Raw genomic sequence first — 16,336 nt, forward strand, 5'->3', positions numbered from 1 at the left:
CAGTGATGTGTCATGTTGGATTTGCCCCAAACATAACACATTGTATTCAGGACAAAAAGTTAATTTCTTTGCCATTTTCTTTGCAGTTCTACTTATTGCAAACAGGAATATTTTTTATTCTGTACAAGCTTCCTTCTTTTGGCTGTCATTTAGATTAGTATAGTAGAGTAACTACAATGGTGTTGATCCATCCTCAGTTCTCCTATCACAGCCATTAAAATCTGTTTTAAAATCCTCATTGCCCTCACATTGAAATCCCTGAGCAGTTTCCTTCCTCTCCGAGTTAGAAAGGACTTCTGTATCTTTGTAGTGACTAGGTGTATTGATACGCCATCCAAAGTGTAATTAATAACTTCACTATGCTCAAAGGGATATTCAAATGTCATTTTTTAAAACTTATCTACCAATAGGTTGCCCTTCTTTGCAAGGCATTGGAAAACCTCTCTGGTCTTCGTTGTCACGTGTGCTCCCTTTCCGGCCTCTAGGTCACCAGGCTGCTCGTTATGGGGCACACCTGTCACCAGCATTACGTGCATAACGACACTCACCTGGGCTCCATCACCTCCTTGATTACCTGCCCTATATGTCATCCCTTTGGTTTCTTCCCCAGTCGTCATTGTTTGTTTCATGTCGGTGTGCTGGTCGTGTTTTGTTCATTTATTTATTCAAATGTATTCACTCCCTGAACTTGCTTTCCCGACTCTCAGTGTACATCGTTACATTTGTGGTTGAATCTGGTTGATATTCACTTCTCAACTGTTATTATGCACATTTTTACTCCTGAACTTATTTAGGCTTGCCAAAACAAAGGGGTTGAATCCTTATTGACTCAAGACATTTCAGTTTTTAAATTTTTAATTTATTTGTAAAAACAATTCCACTTTGAGATTACAGGATAGGGTGTGTAAACCAGTAACACAAAATATCAATTTAATCAATTTTATATTCAGGCTGTAACACAACAAAATGTGGGAATACCTTCTAAAGGCAATGTAGTTAAGTGCTTTAAGTTTATACATATCACTAAATTATGAATTATTTCCAGTTCAGTAAAGTGTAATATATAATGTATATTTCTAAACTGACTCGGTACAAAAGTATTTGTTCTGAAACGTGACTACTGAAGCTCAAGGAGAGTAAAGGATGAGAATGAAATAGGCTTCAGTATAAAACATTTCCTGGACTAAAAGATCTGGTCCCACATGTCTGTTGGCTCAGTTGCAGTCCAAGTCAGGTGTCATCTACAGAGGATGATAAAAATGTCAATATGAGCAAAATGTCTTTAATGGATGCAAAACTACCATTGCTCAGAGGGACAAAATAAATGCCATCATGATGACATTGGAATGAATGTGCGTATTACAAATTCAATCTCAAGGGATTAAAGCATTTTTAGAGGATGTTGCCTACTGGTCAGGAAATGTAGCAGACTACAGACAATCATGCATACATGAGCCCCATGCTGAAAACACAAAACAGTTGTACTGCACGTAGTACTATAAGTTACTACAGTAGGTACGGTTTGCCAGCAGCAGTGATTATTTTGCACAATTGAAACGTCACCCACAGCTTGTTATTACTAGCAAAGACATGCTTATTCGGAGAAAGGGGCACCATTCACAATACCTGAAAGTCTTCAGCTAAAAACTCTCTGAGATCAGACGCCTGAGGCAAGTAGTATGATAAAGAACAATAATGGACGAGAAATGCAAGAGACTTATTCGCAAATGATGGCATTGTTCATCAATTCTTAGTGTTTGGCATCAGACTGCAATTGAATAGAATAAACTTTTTTTAAACACCAGAGGGGAAGTTTGACTCACCACAGCATCAATATCCTTAGGACTACTCCAACACTGGAGCACTGGTGCAACGCTCCTCTTCAGCTCTCCGAACACGTCTGGCGACATGGGCATCATGTTGTCTTGCAGTCTGGACGGGTGACTAGAACACATTGTGAAAACAACAGTTAAGTCAGATTGTCAAATCATACTCAAACCAGACTATAGTCGAAAATACAAATACAGTATTTATGGCATCTTCACCTTTAACAAAATTAATATTGAGTATTATGAAGGGTACTCTAGACTTACACTTCGGACACTGATATGAGTTCTGTCTTCATGTATCCTGTGACGCTGGAACCCTCCACATCCATGGGCTCCGATGCTGAAAAAGAAAACAAAATGGTGGAACAGTGATATAAAGACCACTTGTCCCAGATCTGTTTGTGGTTTATAGCCAACTCCTATGGTCGTTCAACGCTATACAGAGAAAAATGATTCAGAGGTTGGCTATAAAACACAACCCCAATGGTCTACCAAACAGACATCCGGATCCTTACAGGGGCTTTGTGTAAATCAAAATTAACACTATTGCTACCAAGGTGCATGATTGAGGAGCAAACTGAAGAGAGAAGAATTTTCAGCCACTCTTTGTGGGACAATGGAAGTAGATTTCAGTAATGCTTCTTTATTTCGGGACCACCCATAAGTAACACGTATGACTAAGTCGCTTTGGATAAAAGCGTCTGCTAAATGGCATATACTATTTATTATAATATTCAGGGGATTGAAACAAAGAGGGTCGCTGGCTGCTTACCCTCAGAGGCCCTGGTGTAGTACTTCCCGAAGGACTTGTCTTTGGGGATGTCTGGGTAGAGGAAACGGAGTGGGTTCTCTGGGATATTCTCAGCTGCCATCACCTTGTAGGTTCGGATGATGTCAGGCAGAGAGACGGCAGACAGCTCCTTCTTGGTGTAGGGCTCCACTGCATGGAATACAGGCTTATCTGCAAAACACACACCAAAATATATCAACCTTTTAATTGTAATTGGCTACAGGGCCGCTGTGTGTGTGTGTGTTTTCACAGACTCACCGTATAGGTCGTGTTCCACCCAAGTGAATGTGATGGCTCCGTCTCTGCTACTCTCACTGAAGCGCAGAAGGAACGTGCCTGGACACTTCCCAGTCAGCATGGCCTTCTCCCTCTCCTTACTCACAAAGCCCAGGATGCAACTGTAGTGGGAGAGAACAAGAGAATAAACAACATTTCTTCACTTTTTATTATGTTTATTTGACAGGGGAAATTCACATTGTTAAAAAATTCTGTAAATGTACAGTGCATTTGGAAAGTATTCAAACCCCTGGACTTTTTCCACATTGTTACGTTAAAGCCTTATACTATAATGGATTAAATTGTTTTTTTCCTCATCAATCTACCTCTTAATGGGGCGGCAGGTAGCCTAGTGGTTAGAGCATTGGGCTAGTAACAGAAAGGTTGCTGGATCGAATCCCCGATCTGACAAGGTAAAAATCTGTCGTTCTGCCCCTGAACAAGGCAGTTAACCCCCTGTTCCCTGGTAGGCAGTCATTGTAAATAAGAATGTGTTCTTAACTGACTTGCCAGGTTAAATAAAGTTTCATAAAAAATTGTTTTTAAATAATAATGACAAAGCAGAAACAGGTTATTAGAAATTATTACAAATAAAAAACTGTATTCAGACCCTTTACTCAGTACTTTGCTGAAGCACCGTTGGCAGCGATTACAGCCTGGAGTCTTCTTGGGTATGATGCTACAAGCTTGGCACACCTGTATTTGGGGAGTTTCTCCCATTCTTCTCTCAAGTTCTGTCAGGTTGAATGGGGAGTGTCATTGCACAGCTATTTTCAAGTCTCTCCAGTCTCTCCGGTTTAGGTCCTGAGCGCTCTGGAGAAGGTATTCATCAAGAATCTCTCTGTACTTTGCTCTGTTCATCTTTCTCTCCATCCTGACTAGTCTCCCAGTCCCTGCCACTGAAAAACATCCCCACAGCATGATGCTGCCACCACCATGCTTCACCGGTGCCAGGTTTCCTCCAGACGTGACGCTTGGCATTCAGGCCAAAGAGTTCAATCTTGGTTTTATCAAATCAAATTTTATTTGTCACATGCGCCGAATACAACAGGTGTAGACCTTACAGTGAAATGCTTACTTACAAGTCCTGTGAAGCAGGCCGACCATCTCTGTTGGCACCATCATACAAGAGCTGATGGCGCCAACAGAGATGGTCGGCTTGTTTCAGGTCCTTAGTTTTTTTATGTATTATTTCTTATATCGTTAGCCCAGAAAATCTCAAGTGTTATTTCATACAGCCGGGAAAAACTTTTGGATATAAAAGCGATGTCAACTTAGCAACATTATGACCAGGAATACGACTTTCCCGAAGCAGATCCTTTTGTTCGGACCTCCACCCTGGACGTGGGATCTTATCCCAGAGGCCGATCCAAAACAATGCGGTCACTGCAGGAGAGGCTGACGGAGCAGCCTACTGGTCAGACTGAGAAGGCGAGCACACCATACACCGCTTCCGAGCATATTACGCGCGAATGTCCAATCTCTAGACAACAAGGTGGACGAAATTAGAGCACGAGTTGCCTTCCAGTGAGTCATCAGAGATTGTAACATTCTCTGTTTTATGGAAACATGACTCACTCGGGATATGTTGTCAGAGTTGGTACAGCCACCCGGTTTCTTCACGCATCGCACCAACAGAAACAAACAACTCTCTGGTAAGAAGGGCGGGGGTGTATGCGTTATGATTAACGACTCATGGTGTGACCATAACAACATACAGGAACTTAAGTCCTTTTGTTCACCTGACCTAGAATTCCTTACAATCAAATGCAGACCACATTATCTACCAAGACAATTCACTTCAATTATAGTCACAGCCTGATATAGAGGTTCTGGATGGCAAGAAGCTTAGCACCGGTGATGTACTGGGCCGTACGCACTACCCTCTGTAGTGCCTTGCGGTCGGAGGCCAAGCAGTTGCCATACCAGGCAGTGATGCAACCTGTCAGGATGCTCTCGATGGTGCAGTTGTTGAACCTTTTGAGGATCTGAGGATCCATGCCAAATCTTCTCAGTCTCCTGAGGGGGACTAGGTTTTGTTGTGCCCTCTTCACGACTGTCTTAGTGTGCATGGACCATGTTAGTTTGTTGGTGATGTGGACGCCAAGGAACTTGAAGCTCTCAACCTGCTCCATTACAGCCCCATCGATGAGAATGGGGGCGTGCTTTGTCCTCCTTTTCCTGTTGTCCACAATCCTCTTCTTTGTTGATCACGTACGTTTGTCCAAAACAACTCTGGTCCTTCAGCGGGTTGCTGAAATTCATACTTTAATACAAACTTTTATTGAATACAAACACGACTTCTTCCATTTTTACAAGAATCGACTGATGGTGACTCAATGTTGTTGTTACCAAATCCCTCGACCAGTTATTAAAGCAACTCTGCCTCGACATAAGAGAACTGAATTGAACGTTCCTCAACTAATTAGAGCTTAACAGTGTAATTGTTAGCTTTTGTGCTGAGAAATTTTGCAGATGCAGCTCTAACAGAATGAAGTCTGTTGTGGCAAGCTATAGATACCATTCTGCCAACTCTCCGATAATGTTCAACCGACTGAAAATGAAATAACTCACCCATCGTTCCACAGGGACAGCAGATGTCTCTTGATGAGATCCAGGATAGCTTCGATCCACAGCCAGAAGGGAAAGCTCTTCTCACTGAGACTCTACAGTAGACAATTTGTCTTCAGATGTCTAGATGGATCACTAGGTCCTTCTATATTGTTGTCTGTGAACTGTAAAGATGTTGTATTCTGTATATATTGTAGTCACCTACCTTACAGAACTTGGTCCAGGGGATAAGGCCCTCAGGATCCCTCTGTGCTTTCTGGCCTGTTAGAACATGTTTACCTCATCATCCAAATATAGGGAGTTTGTAAATCAACCAATAACATTATTAGAAGTATGTTAACATAACAAAAGCCAATCCCCCATCATGACTCACCCAGTAGTTTGTCGGCCAGCATGCCTAGCTGCTCTTCATTGAGTCCCCTCTTGGTGACAGAGGAGAACTGCCAGCTCAGCACCTCGGACAGCTGACCCCAGGACGCTACAGGAGGGCTCAGGAAAAACTTCAGGTTCTGGGACAGACCAGGGAAACGAGCAAGACATAAAAGGAGAGCAGTGCGTTTGTGTACTGTCAATTTTTGATCTGATTTACACTGGCTAATGGGTGGGCCTTCTGAACAGGTCTCTCTTGCAATGAGATTTGATCTCAATGCAAATAAATGAAGTATAAATAAAGGTTAAATGAAATGAAGGCACTGTACTCCACCTTGGGCTCGCTGGTCAGCATGTTGTACCACAGGATGGAGGCCCAGCCACTGGGCAGCTGGCTGACGTTGGAGATGACCACGATGGGCAGGGAGATGGTCTAAGAAGGACCAGAGGCCAGAGAAAGTCAAATCGAATGAAATAAGGTCAGAGTGCTGTTGGATCTCATGAAAATGGGAGTGTAGACCGAGTATAAAGCGAAGCCAGTTCAGATAGTGAACCTGAGTGCCCGCCTCAGTTTTGATTGCTAGTATGCGTTTGCTTCTTTTGCTGCATTGACGCTGCTGCTGTGACTAGACGTTTCTCACTGTACTGCTTTCCAATGCCAGCTTCGGGCAGAGTCCGTGCGCTCGGTTAATACACCCCATCACAGAGAAATCTGCTCGCCCATACAGGAGGAAGTAGCCTACACTAGCCTTTATGGGTCGATATACAGCGAGTACGAATGTTTTCTTGATGACATGAGCAAGATGGTGCTCATCACGGCGATTTGATAGTATTTGGTCTTATTAAGGCCAAATACTGGCCGCTAATTTGTTTAGTGCAGAAATCAATCTAGATAGTAGCCTATTATGTGTCGAGCAGGACACCAGACCGCTGCAAGACACTGTAGTATCAGCTATACATTTACGGTGTCTTCCATTCACATTAGCTAGTGTGACTTGCACCGGCAGTCACACTTACAATTTCGTACATATTCTGACTGTAGGTTTATCATTCTGGAACCTTCCTTTATACATTTTAGCTAAAAACACTCAATTTAACGTGCAGGTCTGAAATAGTGTGCAATTATAGCTATACCTGCAGCTTCTGTTCCGAGCAAACTAATATGCAGGCATATTTCAACATCTATTTGGTTGAATCTCTTCTTGTTATCAGGTCATCATCGATCTTCTCTCAGGGCTTAGCGGAATAAACGTTAGACATAGCCATCAGCTCAGGTAGAACTTATTGTAGACCTAGGTTTTAGATAGTCATGTCACTCTCACTTTGCACTTCTGTGCATGCACCAGACACATCAGCTACTGCTAGATGTAGCAGGTAAATTAAATAGTACACGTGGTTACACATAGCTACCGTTTAGTTGCGGTTTTAGGGGGTTGTTAGTATACTGCATGTTGTTTTATGCTATGTGCGTAGCCTAATCAGGATCAATCGTACCGCTACTGTCATGGCCTACGGAAAAGCGTCTCTCTCCTCTCTCAGTAACACAAGTTTGAGTCTAAGTTCAGGCGAAAGGGTTGCAGTTGCATTGCACTTTTCCAGAGGTGGTCTGTATGATGGCTTAAAGGGGTATGAGGTATGATGGCTTAAAGGGGTATGAGGTATGATGGCTTAAAGGGGTATGAGGTATGATGGCTTAAAGGGGTATGAGGTATGATGGCTTAAAGGGGTATGAGGTATGATTTCTTAAAGGGGTATGAGGTATGATGGCTTAAAGGGGTATGAGGTATGATGGCTTAAAGGGGTATGAGGTATGATGGCTTAAAGGGTTCGTCAGTCTGAAATACACTCAAATGTTCCTTCCCTTTAATCTTGCATGATCTCTTAAGTATTCTTTGCATTGTGGACACTCACATGTTAACTGTACTCTCATACAGTGACTTGCGAAAAAGTATTCACCCCCCCTTGGCATTTTTCCTATTTTGTTGTTACAACCTGGAATTAATTGAGGGGGGGGGTTTGTATCATTTGATTTAAACAACATTCCTACCACTTTGAAGATGCAAAATATTTTTTGTGTGTGAAATAAACAAGAAATAAGACAAAAAAAACAAACACTTGAGAGTGCATAACTATTCATCCCCCCAAAGTCAATACTTTGTAGAGCTTTGTTTTTTTTTGTGTGAATTTGACCCCTTTTTCTCCCCAATTTCATGGTATCCAATTGTTGTAGTAGCTACTATCTTGTCTCATCGCTACAACTCCCGTACGGGCTCGGGAGAGACGAAGGTTGAAAGTCATGCGTCCTCCGATACACAACCCAACCAAGCCGCACTGCTTCTTAACACAGTGCGCATCCAACCCGGAAGCCAGCTGCACCAATGCGCCGGAGGAAACACCGTGCACCTGGCCACCTTGGCTAGCGCACACTGTGCCCAGCCCGTCACAGGAGTCGCTGGTGCGCGATGAGACAAGGACACCCCTACCGACCAAGCCCTCCCTAACCTGGGCGACGCTAGGCCAATTGTGCGTCGCCCCACGGACCTCCCGGTCGCGGCCGGTTACGACAGAGCCTGGGCGCGAACCCAGGGACTCTGATGGCACAGCTGGCGCTGCAGTACAGCGCCCTTAACCACTGCGCCACCCGGGAGGCAGTAGAGCCACCTTTTGCAGCAATTACCGCTGCAAGTCTCTTGAGGTATGTCTCTATAAGCTTGGCACATCTAGCCACTGGGATTCTTGCCCATTCTTCAAGGCAAAACTGATCTAGCTCCTTCAAGTTGAATGGGTTCCGCTGGTGTACAGCAATCTTTAAGTCATAGCACAGATTCTCAATTTGATTGAGGTCTGGGCTTTGACTAGGCCATTCCAAGACATTAAAATGTTTCCCCTTAAACCACTCATGTGTTGCTGTAGCAGTATGCTTAGGGTCATTGTTCTGCTGGAAGGTGAACCTCCGTCTCAGTCTCAAATCTCTGGAAGACTGATACAGGTTTCCCTCAAGAATTTCCCTGTATTTAGCACCATCAATCATTCCTTCAATTCTGACCTGTTTCCCAGTCCCTGCCAATGAAAAACATCCCCACAGCATTATGCTGCCCCCATCATACTTCACTGTGTTCTCTTGGTGATGAGAGGTGTTGGGTTTGCACCAGACATAGCGTTTTCCTAAATGGCCAAAAATCTCAATTTTAGTCTCATCTGACCAGATTACCTTCTTCCATATGTTTGGAGAGTCTCCCACATGCCTTTTTGTGAACACCAAACGTGTTTGCTTATTCTTTCTTTAAGCAATGGCTTTTTTTCTGGCCACTCTTCCGTAAAGCCCAGCTCTGTGGAGTGTGGTCCTATGAACAGATACTCAACAGATACTCAAATCTCCACTGTGGAGCTTTGCAACTCCTTCAGGTTTATCTTTGGTCTCTTTGTTGCCTCTCTGATTAATGCCTGGTCTGTGAGTTTTGGTGGGCGGTTTGTTGTGGTGCCATATTCTTTTCATTTTTTAATAACGGATTTAATGGTGCTCCGTGGGATGTTCAAAGTTTCTGATATTTTTTTATAACCCAACCCTGATCAGTACTTATCCCCTGCCCTGTTTGGAGAGCTCCTTGGTCTTCATGGTGCTGCTTGCTTGGTGGTGCCCCTTGCTTAGTGGTGTTGCAGACTCTGTGGCCTTTCAGAACAGGTGTATATATACTGAGATCATGTGACACTTAAAGTCCACCTGTGTGCAGTCTCACTAAATATGTGACTTCTGAAGGTAATTGGTTGCACCAGATCTTATTTAGGGGCTTCATAGCAAAGGGGGTGAATACATATGCACGCAGCACTTTTCCGTTTTGTATTTTTTGAAACAAGCACTTTTTAAAATTTCACTTCACCAATTTTGACTATTTTGTGTATGTCCATTACATGAAATCCAAATAAAAATCAATTTAAATTAGGTTGTAATGCAACAAAATAGGAAAAACGCCAAGGGGGATGAATACTTTTGCAAGGCACCCCTAGATGAAAGAGATGACAAAGCACTGTTAAGTTCTGCTGACGACGACTGATGTTCCATGCTTATTCTTTCATGTTATGCTACCTGGATACTGCGCACGGGCGGGACCTGGCAAACCTCTGTTCAACATTGACGCTGGCAACGAATGACAAGATACTGGAACTAATCATGGCTCTGGTTCCTTCGTCAGCGCTGCGAGCTAGCTCTGAGCTATGGGCTGGCCAATTCTGCCTCGTTAGATAGGTAGAATATTTCCCATGTACCAAGATGATAGCTCATCTTGCTTCATCGATGGTACTTCATATGAGAAGTAGACGTATGGCTGCATTAGCTCATGCTACACAGTTAATATTCATACATAAGCCTAGTAGACATTTATGTAATGGTAGAATGACCTTCACTGGTCTATTGAGAGCTCCTAAACTGCGATGAGTTTAACTGCCTGTACCGTGCCTCATTAAGTTTGCTATGACGGAGTCAGCCGTGGTCAATAGCCTACATGTTGCCGTATTTGCTGGCTACTTGATATAAAGTACATCCCATATGCAGTGCCTTCGGAAAGTATTCAGACCCCTTGACTTTTTCCCCATTGTCACGTTAAAGCCTTATTCCAAAATTGATTACATATTATAATATACAGTGGGGCAAAAAAGTATTTAGTCAGCCACCAATTGTGCAAGTTCTCCCACTTAAAAAGATGAGAGAGGCCTGTAATTTTCATCATAGGTACACTTTAACTATGACAGACAAAATTAGAAAAGAAAAAATCCAGAAAATCACATTGTAGGATTTTTAATGAATTTATTTGCACATTTTGGTGGAAAATAAGTATTTGGTCACTTACAAACAAGCAAGATTTCTGGCTCTCACAGACCTGTAACTTCTTTAAGAGGCTCCTCTGTCCTCCACTCGTTGCCTGTATTAATGGCACTTGTTTGAACTTGTTATCAGTATAAAAGACACCTGTCCACAACCTCTAACAGTCACACTCCAAACTCCACTATGGCCAAGACATTTTGTCTGTCATAGTTGAAGTGTACCTATGATGACATTTACAGGCCTCTCATCTTTTTAAGTGGGAGAACTTGCACAATTGGTGGCTGACTAAATACTTTTTGCCCCACTGTATATATTTTTTCCTATCATCAATCTACAGACAATACCCCATAATGACAAAGCGAAAACAGTTTTAGATTATTTTGCAAAAGTATTAAAAATAAAAACAGAAATCCCTTATTTACAGAAGTATTCAGACCCTTTGCTATGAGTCTCAAAATTGATCTCAGGTGCATCCTGTCTCCATTGGTCATCCTTGAGATGTTTCTACAAATTGATTGGAGTCCACCTGTGGTAAATTCAATTGATTGGACATCATTTGGAAAAGGCACACACCTGTATATATAAGGTCCCACAGTTGACAGTGCATGTCAGAGCAAAATGAGGCCATGAGGTCGAAGGAATTGTGTTGAGGCACAGATCTGGGGAAGAGTATCAAAACATTTATGCAGCATTGAAGGTCCCCAAGAACACAGTGACCTCCATCATTCTTAAATGGAAGAAGTTTGGAACCGCCAAGACTCTTCCTAGAGCTGGCCGCCTGGCAAAACTGAGCAATCAGGGAAGAAGTGTCTTGGTCAGGGAGGTGACCAAGAATCTGATTGAGTTCCTGTGTAGAGCTAGGGGCAACTTCCAGAAGGACAACCATCTCTGCAGCACTCCACCAATCAGGCCTTTATAGTAGCGTGGCCAGAAGGAAGCCACTCTTCAGTAAAAGGCACATGACAGCCCACTTGGAGTTTGACTAAAGGGAAAATTGAACTCTTTGGCCTGAATGCCAAGCGTCACATCTGGAGGAAACCTGGCACCATCCCTACGTTGAAGCATGGTGGTGGCAGCATCATGTGTGGGGATGTTTTTCAGCGGCAGGGACTGTGAGACTAGTCAGGATCAAGGCAAGGATGAACAGAGCAAAGTACAGAGAGATCCTTGATAAAAACCTGCTCCAGAGCACTCAGGACCCCAGACTGGGGCAAAGGCTCAGCTTCCAGGACAACGCAGCTTCCAGGACAACGCAGGAATGGCTTCAAGACAAGTCTCTGAATGTCCTTGAGAGGCCCAGCCAGAACCCAATTGTAACATCTCTGGAGAGTCATGAAAATAGCTGTGCAGCAACGTTCCCCATCCAACCTGACAAGAGTTTGCAAGGATCTGCAGAGAAGAATGGAAGAAACTCCCCAAATACAGGTGTGCCAAGCTTGTAGGGTTCTACCCAAGAAGACTCGATGCTGTAATCGCTGCCAAAGGTGCTTCGAAAAAGTACTGAGCAAAGGGTCTGAATACTTATGTAAATCTAATATCAGTTTTTTAATTGAATCAATTTTAGAATAAGGCTGTAACATAACAAATAAAGTCAAGGGATGAATAGTTTCTGAAGGCATTGTAGCTGCAGGTTGTTGACCGGCTCATATTGCTTAAGTTTGCTTCTTCGATAATGAGATATTTTTTATATAGACCCGTCAGATGATTACTCATGTAGTTTCAGTGAGAGCACCCGGCGGTGCGTCTCCACGGCGGTTGGGTTCGTACTGCTTACGGTTGCTAGTTAGATAGGACATAGCTACTAAGATGACAGCTCATCTTGCCTCAAGCGAGGGTACCCAGTGTCATATGAGAACTGTAAGTCATGTGTTGCACAGCGCATTCTACACATGGTTGATATTCACACATAGTATAGTCTTGTAATTGTAGGATGACTTAGCTGGTCTATTTGATAATGTCTCAACGGCACTTTCTGCAGTAGCGACACATAGTCGTCTGGTGTATGGTTCTGCCATTTTGGGGGATTGGTATAGTTTGTAGGTAATTTTATATATTGACGCTTTGCTGGGGCAGTGAGCTACCCTGATGTAACAGAGCCTATATCACCAAGAATTGAAAGATGAATTATTTAATAAATTGGTAAACATATTTCTATGTCGTGTTTCTTTTCTGAAATAAAGAAAAGACAGTTCAGAAAGCTGAGGTGGCACCAATTAGATGCTAGTAACAATCCCCTTTACCTCATTTGGCGTTCTATTTAAGCTGACCGATTTTGCTAACACATCCTGCTGCCGCTTGTTGCTACTGCTAGTATCTGTTTACTTCTTTACTCCCACCACCACCCCAGCCTCCACCTGTTAGGTTCTGCTTTCCTGCTTGTAGGTTATTTTATATATTGACGCTTTGCTTGGGCAGTGAGCTACCCTGAAGGAGCCTATTTCGACCAAGACTTGCATTATTCAATCTTTAATAACAGTAATAATAAATCTTTTCTACTTGGCGTTTCCTTTCTGAACTATATTGCAGATCACTTACCTCTAGCTTGAGCTCCAGACCTGACTGGTTGAGTTCCGACTCAAAGCAGATGCAGTGCAGCTCCTCTGTCACAATGAGAGGCCCCTGGAATAACATAGACAGTTTTTACTGCTAACCTACAAAGCATTACATGGGCTTGCTCCTACCTATCTCTCTGATTTGGTCCTGCCGTACATACCTACACGTACGCTACGGTCACAAGACGCAGGCCTCCTAATTGTCCCTAGAATTTCTAAGCAAACAGCTGGAGGCAGGGCTTTCTCCTATAGAGCTCCATTTTTATGGAACGGTCTGCCTACCCATGTCAGAGACGCACACTCGGTCTCAACCTTTAAGTCTTTACTGAAGACTCATCTCTTCAGTGGGTCATATGATTGAGTGTAGTCTGGCCCAGGAGTGGGAAGGTGAACGGAAAGGCTCTGGAGCAACGAACCGCCCTTGCTGTCTCTGCCTGGCCGGTTCCCCTCTTTCCACTGGGATTCTCTGCCTCTAACCCTATTACAGGGGCTGAGTCACTGGCTTGCTGGGGCTCCTCTCATGCCGTCCCTGGAGGGGGTGCGTCACCTGAGTGGGTTGATTCACTGTTGTGGTCATCCTGTCTGGGTTGGCGCCCCCCTTGGGTTGTGCCGTGGCGGAGATCTTTGTGGGCTATACTCAGCCTTGTCTCAGGATGGTAAGTTGGTGGTTGAAGATATCCCTCTAGTGGTGTGGGGGCTGTGCTTTGGCAAAGTGGGTGGGGTTATATCCTTCCTGTTTGGCCCTGTCCGGGGTGTCCTTGGATGGGGCCACAGTGTCTCCTGACCCCTCCTGTCTCAGCCTCCAGTATTTATGCTGCAGTAGTTTATGTGTCGGGGGGCTGGGGTCAGTTTGTTATATCTGGAGTACTTCTCCTGTCCTATTCGGTGTCCTGTGTGAATCTAAGTGTGCGTTCTCTAATTCTCTCCTTCACTCTTTCTTTCTCTCTCTCGGAGGACCTGAGCCCTAGGACCATGCCCCAGGACTACCTGACATGATGACTCCTTGCTGTCCCCAGTCCACCTGGCCATGCTGCTGTTCCAGTTTCAACTGACCTGAGCCCTAGGACCATGCCCCAGGACTACCTGACATGATGACTCCTTGCTGTCCCCAGTCCACCTGGCCATGTCCCCAGTCCACCTGGCTGTGCTGCTGCTCCAGTTTCAACTGTTCTGCCTTATTATTATTCGACCATGCTGGTCATTTATGAACATTTGAACATCTTGGCCATGTTCTGTTATAATCTCTACCCGGCACAGCCAGAAGAGGACTGGCCACCCCACATAGCCTGGTTCCTCTCTAGGTTTCTTCCTAGGTTTTGGCCTTTCTAGGGAGTTTTTCCTAGCCACCGGGCTTCTACACCTGCATTGCTTGCTGTTTGGGGTTTTAGGCTGGGTTTCTGTACAGCACTTTGAGATATCAGCTGATGTACGAAGGGCTATATAAATAAATTTGATTTGATTTGAGTAACACATTAGGGCTAACGTCCCAATTGTGTTGCCTTCATCCAAAAGTCTGCACTTGTTCACTTCCCTGATTTGAAAGGAAAATGACTGGTATATGAAATATGATGGAAACTCCCTCCGAACCAATTCAATGCTTTTAGATTTGTGGGAAGTGGCGAATCGAGCGCATACTTCAGGAGTTAGAAGATATTATCGGGACGCACCCATATCTATCGGAATGAGCTGACTGTAACCGATTACCTTGTCATTATAGGCCAGTCATATAACCCAGCGATCAATCTGCAGGTCGTCTCTTACCTCATTTGTTCGGTTGCCAGCTACTTTCTGCTCTTTCAGTTGCTGTGTTGAGACCAGAGAATAAACTGTAAGGAGTGATGACAGTGCAGGTCCAAATGGACAATCGGGACAACTCATTCAGAAGTAGTGCCCTGTATGCTATTTGTAAATGGTGCTAGCTTACCAAGTGGCGAAACTCTGCAGCCAGGCTTCCATTTGACTCCTCCATATTCATAACTTTTGTGTTGGTGCCCAATATGTTGAACTTACGAAACCCTTTCTTTTCTGTAACGTCCCTGGAGAGAAAATGCAATGTGCATTCCCCCTTTAGTTATGTATTCACATCCCAAATTCAAGAGAAGAGCATAACAACACACAAACATATTCTACCACACTCATCCACTTACTTGTCAAACAAAGCTTTCACTTTGAGTTGATAGTTGAATTCTGGGAGCTTCACAAGAAATCTAGAGAGGAAATACAAATCAAAACTTAACCAGGTCTGGACAGATCCATAGGAACTACAGATGGGAGGAACTACAGACGGGAGGTGCTGTTGTGTTTGTGCTTACCTGAGCTTGACAGTGAACTGCACCTGTGTCTTCAGCACCAGAGTTCTCTGTGGATGTGTGGGCATGCAGGGCTGTCTCTCTACTACCAAGGAACTATGACACACCACAGAGACACAAGGAATTTTGAGGTGATATACTCTATAGAGGCATTTAGATATCCTTCAAGAACAAATGGGTAGAATATACAGTATATGTATATACACTGCTCAAAAAAATAAAGGGAACACTTAAACAACACAATGTAACTCCAAGTCAATCACACTTCTGTGAAATCAAACTGTCCACTTAGGAAGCAACACTGATTGACAATAAATTTCACATGCTGTTGTGCAAATGGAATAGACAACAGGTGGAAATTATAGGCAATTAGCAAGACACCCCCAATAAAGGAGTGGTTCTGCAGGTGATAACCACAGACCACTTCTCAGTTCCTATGCTTCCTGGCTGATGTTTTTGGTCACTTTTGAATGCTGGCGGTTCTTTCACTCTAGTGGTAGCATGAGACGGTCTACAACCCACACAAGTGGCTCAGGTAGTGCAGCTCGTCCAGGATGGCACATCAATGCGAGCTGTGGCAAGAAGGCTTGCTGTGTCTGTCAGCGTAATGTCCAGAGCATGGAGGCGCTACCAGGAGACAGGCCAGTACATCAGAAGACGTGGAGGAGGAGGGCAACAACCCAGCAGCAGGACCGCTACCTCCGCCTTTGTGCAAGGAGGAGCACTGCCAGAGCCCTGCAAAATGGCCTCCAGCAGGCCACAAATGTGCATGTGTCTCCTCAAACGGTCAGAAACAGACTCCATGAGGGTGGTATGAGGGC

General features: G+C 44.0%; 1 protein-coding gene across 2 annotated transcripts in view; it reads right to left on the reverse strand.

The window, feature by feature from the left end:
• Positions 1-837: 837 nt before the first annotated feature.
• Positions 838-16,336, reverse strand: part of LOC112253897 (signal transducer and activator of transcription 1-alpha/beta) — a 35,981-nt gene continuing 20,482 nt past the window's right edge. Inside the window, exons 10-24 of one of the 2 annotated variants that reach the window (XM_024425973.2) lie at positions 15,519-15,611; positions 15,354-15,413; positions 15,131-15,242; positions 14,968-15,009; positions 13,190-13,273; positions 6,170-6,268; positions 5,840-5,975; positions 5,672-5,727; positions 5,470-5,561; positions 2,878-3,017; positions 2,602-2,790; positions 2,094-2,169; positions 1,824-1,944; positions 1,627-1,665; positions 838-1,241 (exon numbers count right to left, since the gene is read on the reverse strand). In XM_024425973.2, coding sequence (XP_024281741.1) covers positions 1,215-1,241; positions 1,627-1,665; positions 1,824-1,944; positions 2,094-2,169; positions 2,602-2,790; positions 2,878-3,017; positions 5,470-5,561; positions 5,672-5,727; positions 5,840-5,975; positions 6,170-6,268; positions 13,190-13,273; positions 14,968-15,009; positions 15,131-15,242; positions 15,354-15,413; positions 15,519-15,611 — 1,366 coding nt within the window. In that variant the 3' untranslated portion in view covers positions 838-1,214. The remainder of the gene's footprint in view (positions 1,242-1,626; positions 1,666-1,823; positions 1,945-2,093; positions 2,170-2,601; positions 2,791-2,877; positions 3,018-5,469; positions 5,562-5,671; positions 5,728-5,839; positions 5,976-6,169; positions 6,269-13,189; positions 13,274-14,967; positions 15,010-15,130; positions 15,243-15,353; positions 15,414-15,518; positions 15,612-16,336) is intronic. The other variant, XM_024425974.2, reaches the window with a different exon arrangement.

The sequence above is a fragment of the Oncorhynchus tshawytscha genome, linkage group LG07, assembly GCF_018296145.1.
Source record: "Oncorhynchus tshawytscha isolate Ot180627B linkage group LG07, Otsh_v2.0, whole genome shotgun sequence".
Lineage (NCBI taxonomy): Eukaryota > Metazoa > Chordata > Actinopteri > Salmoniformes > Salmonidae > Oncorhynchus > Oncorhynchus tshawytscha.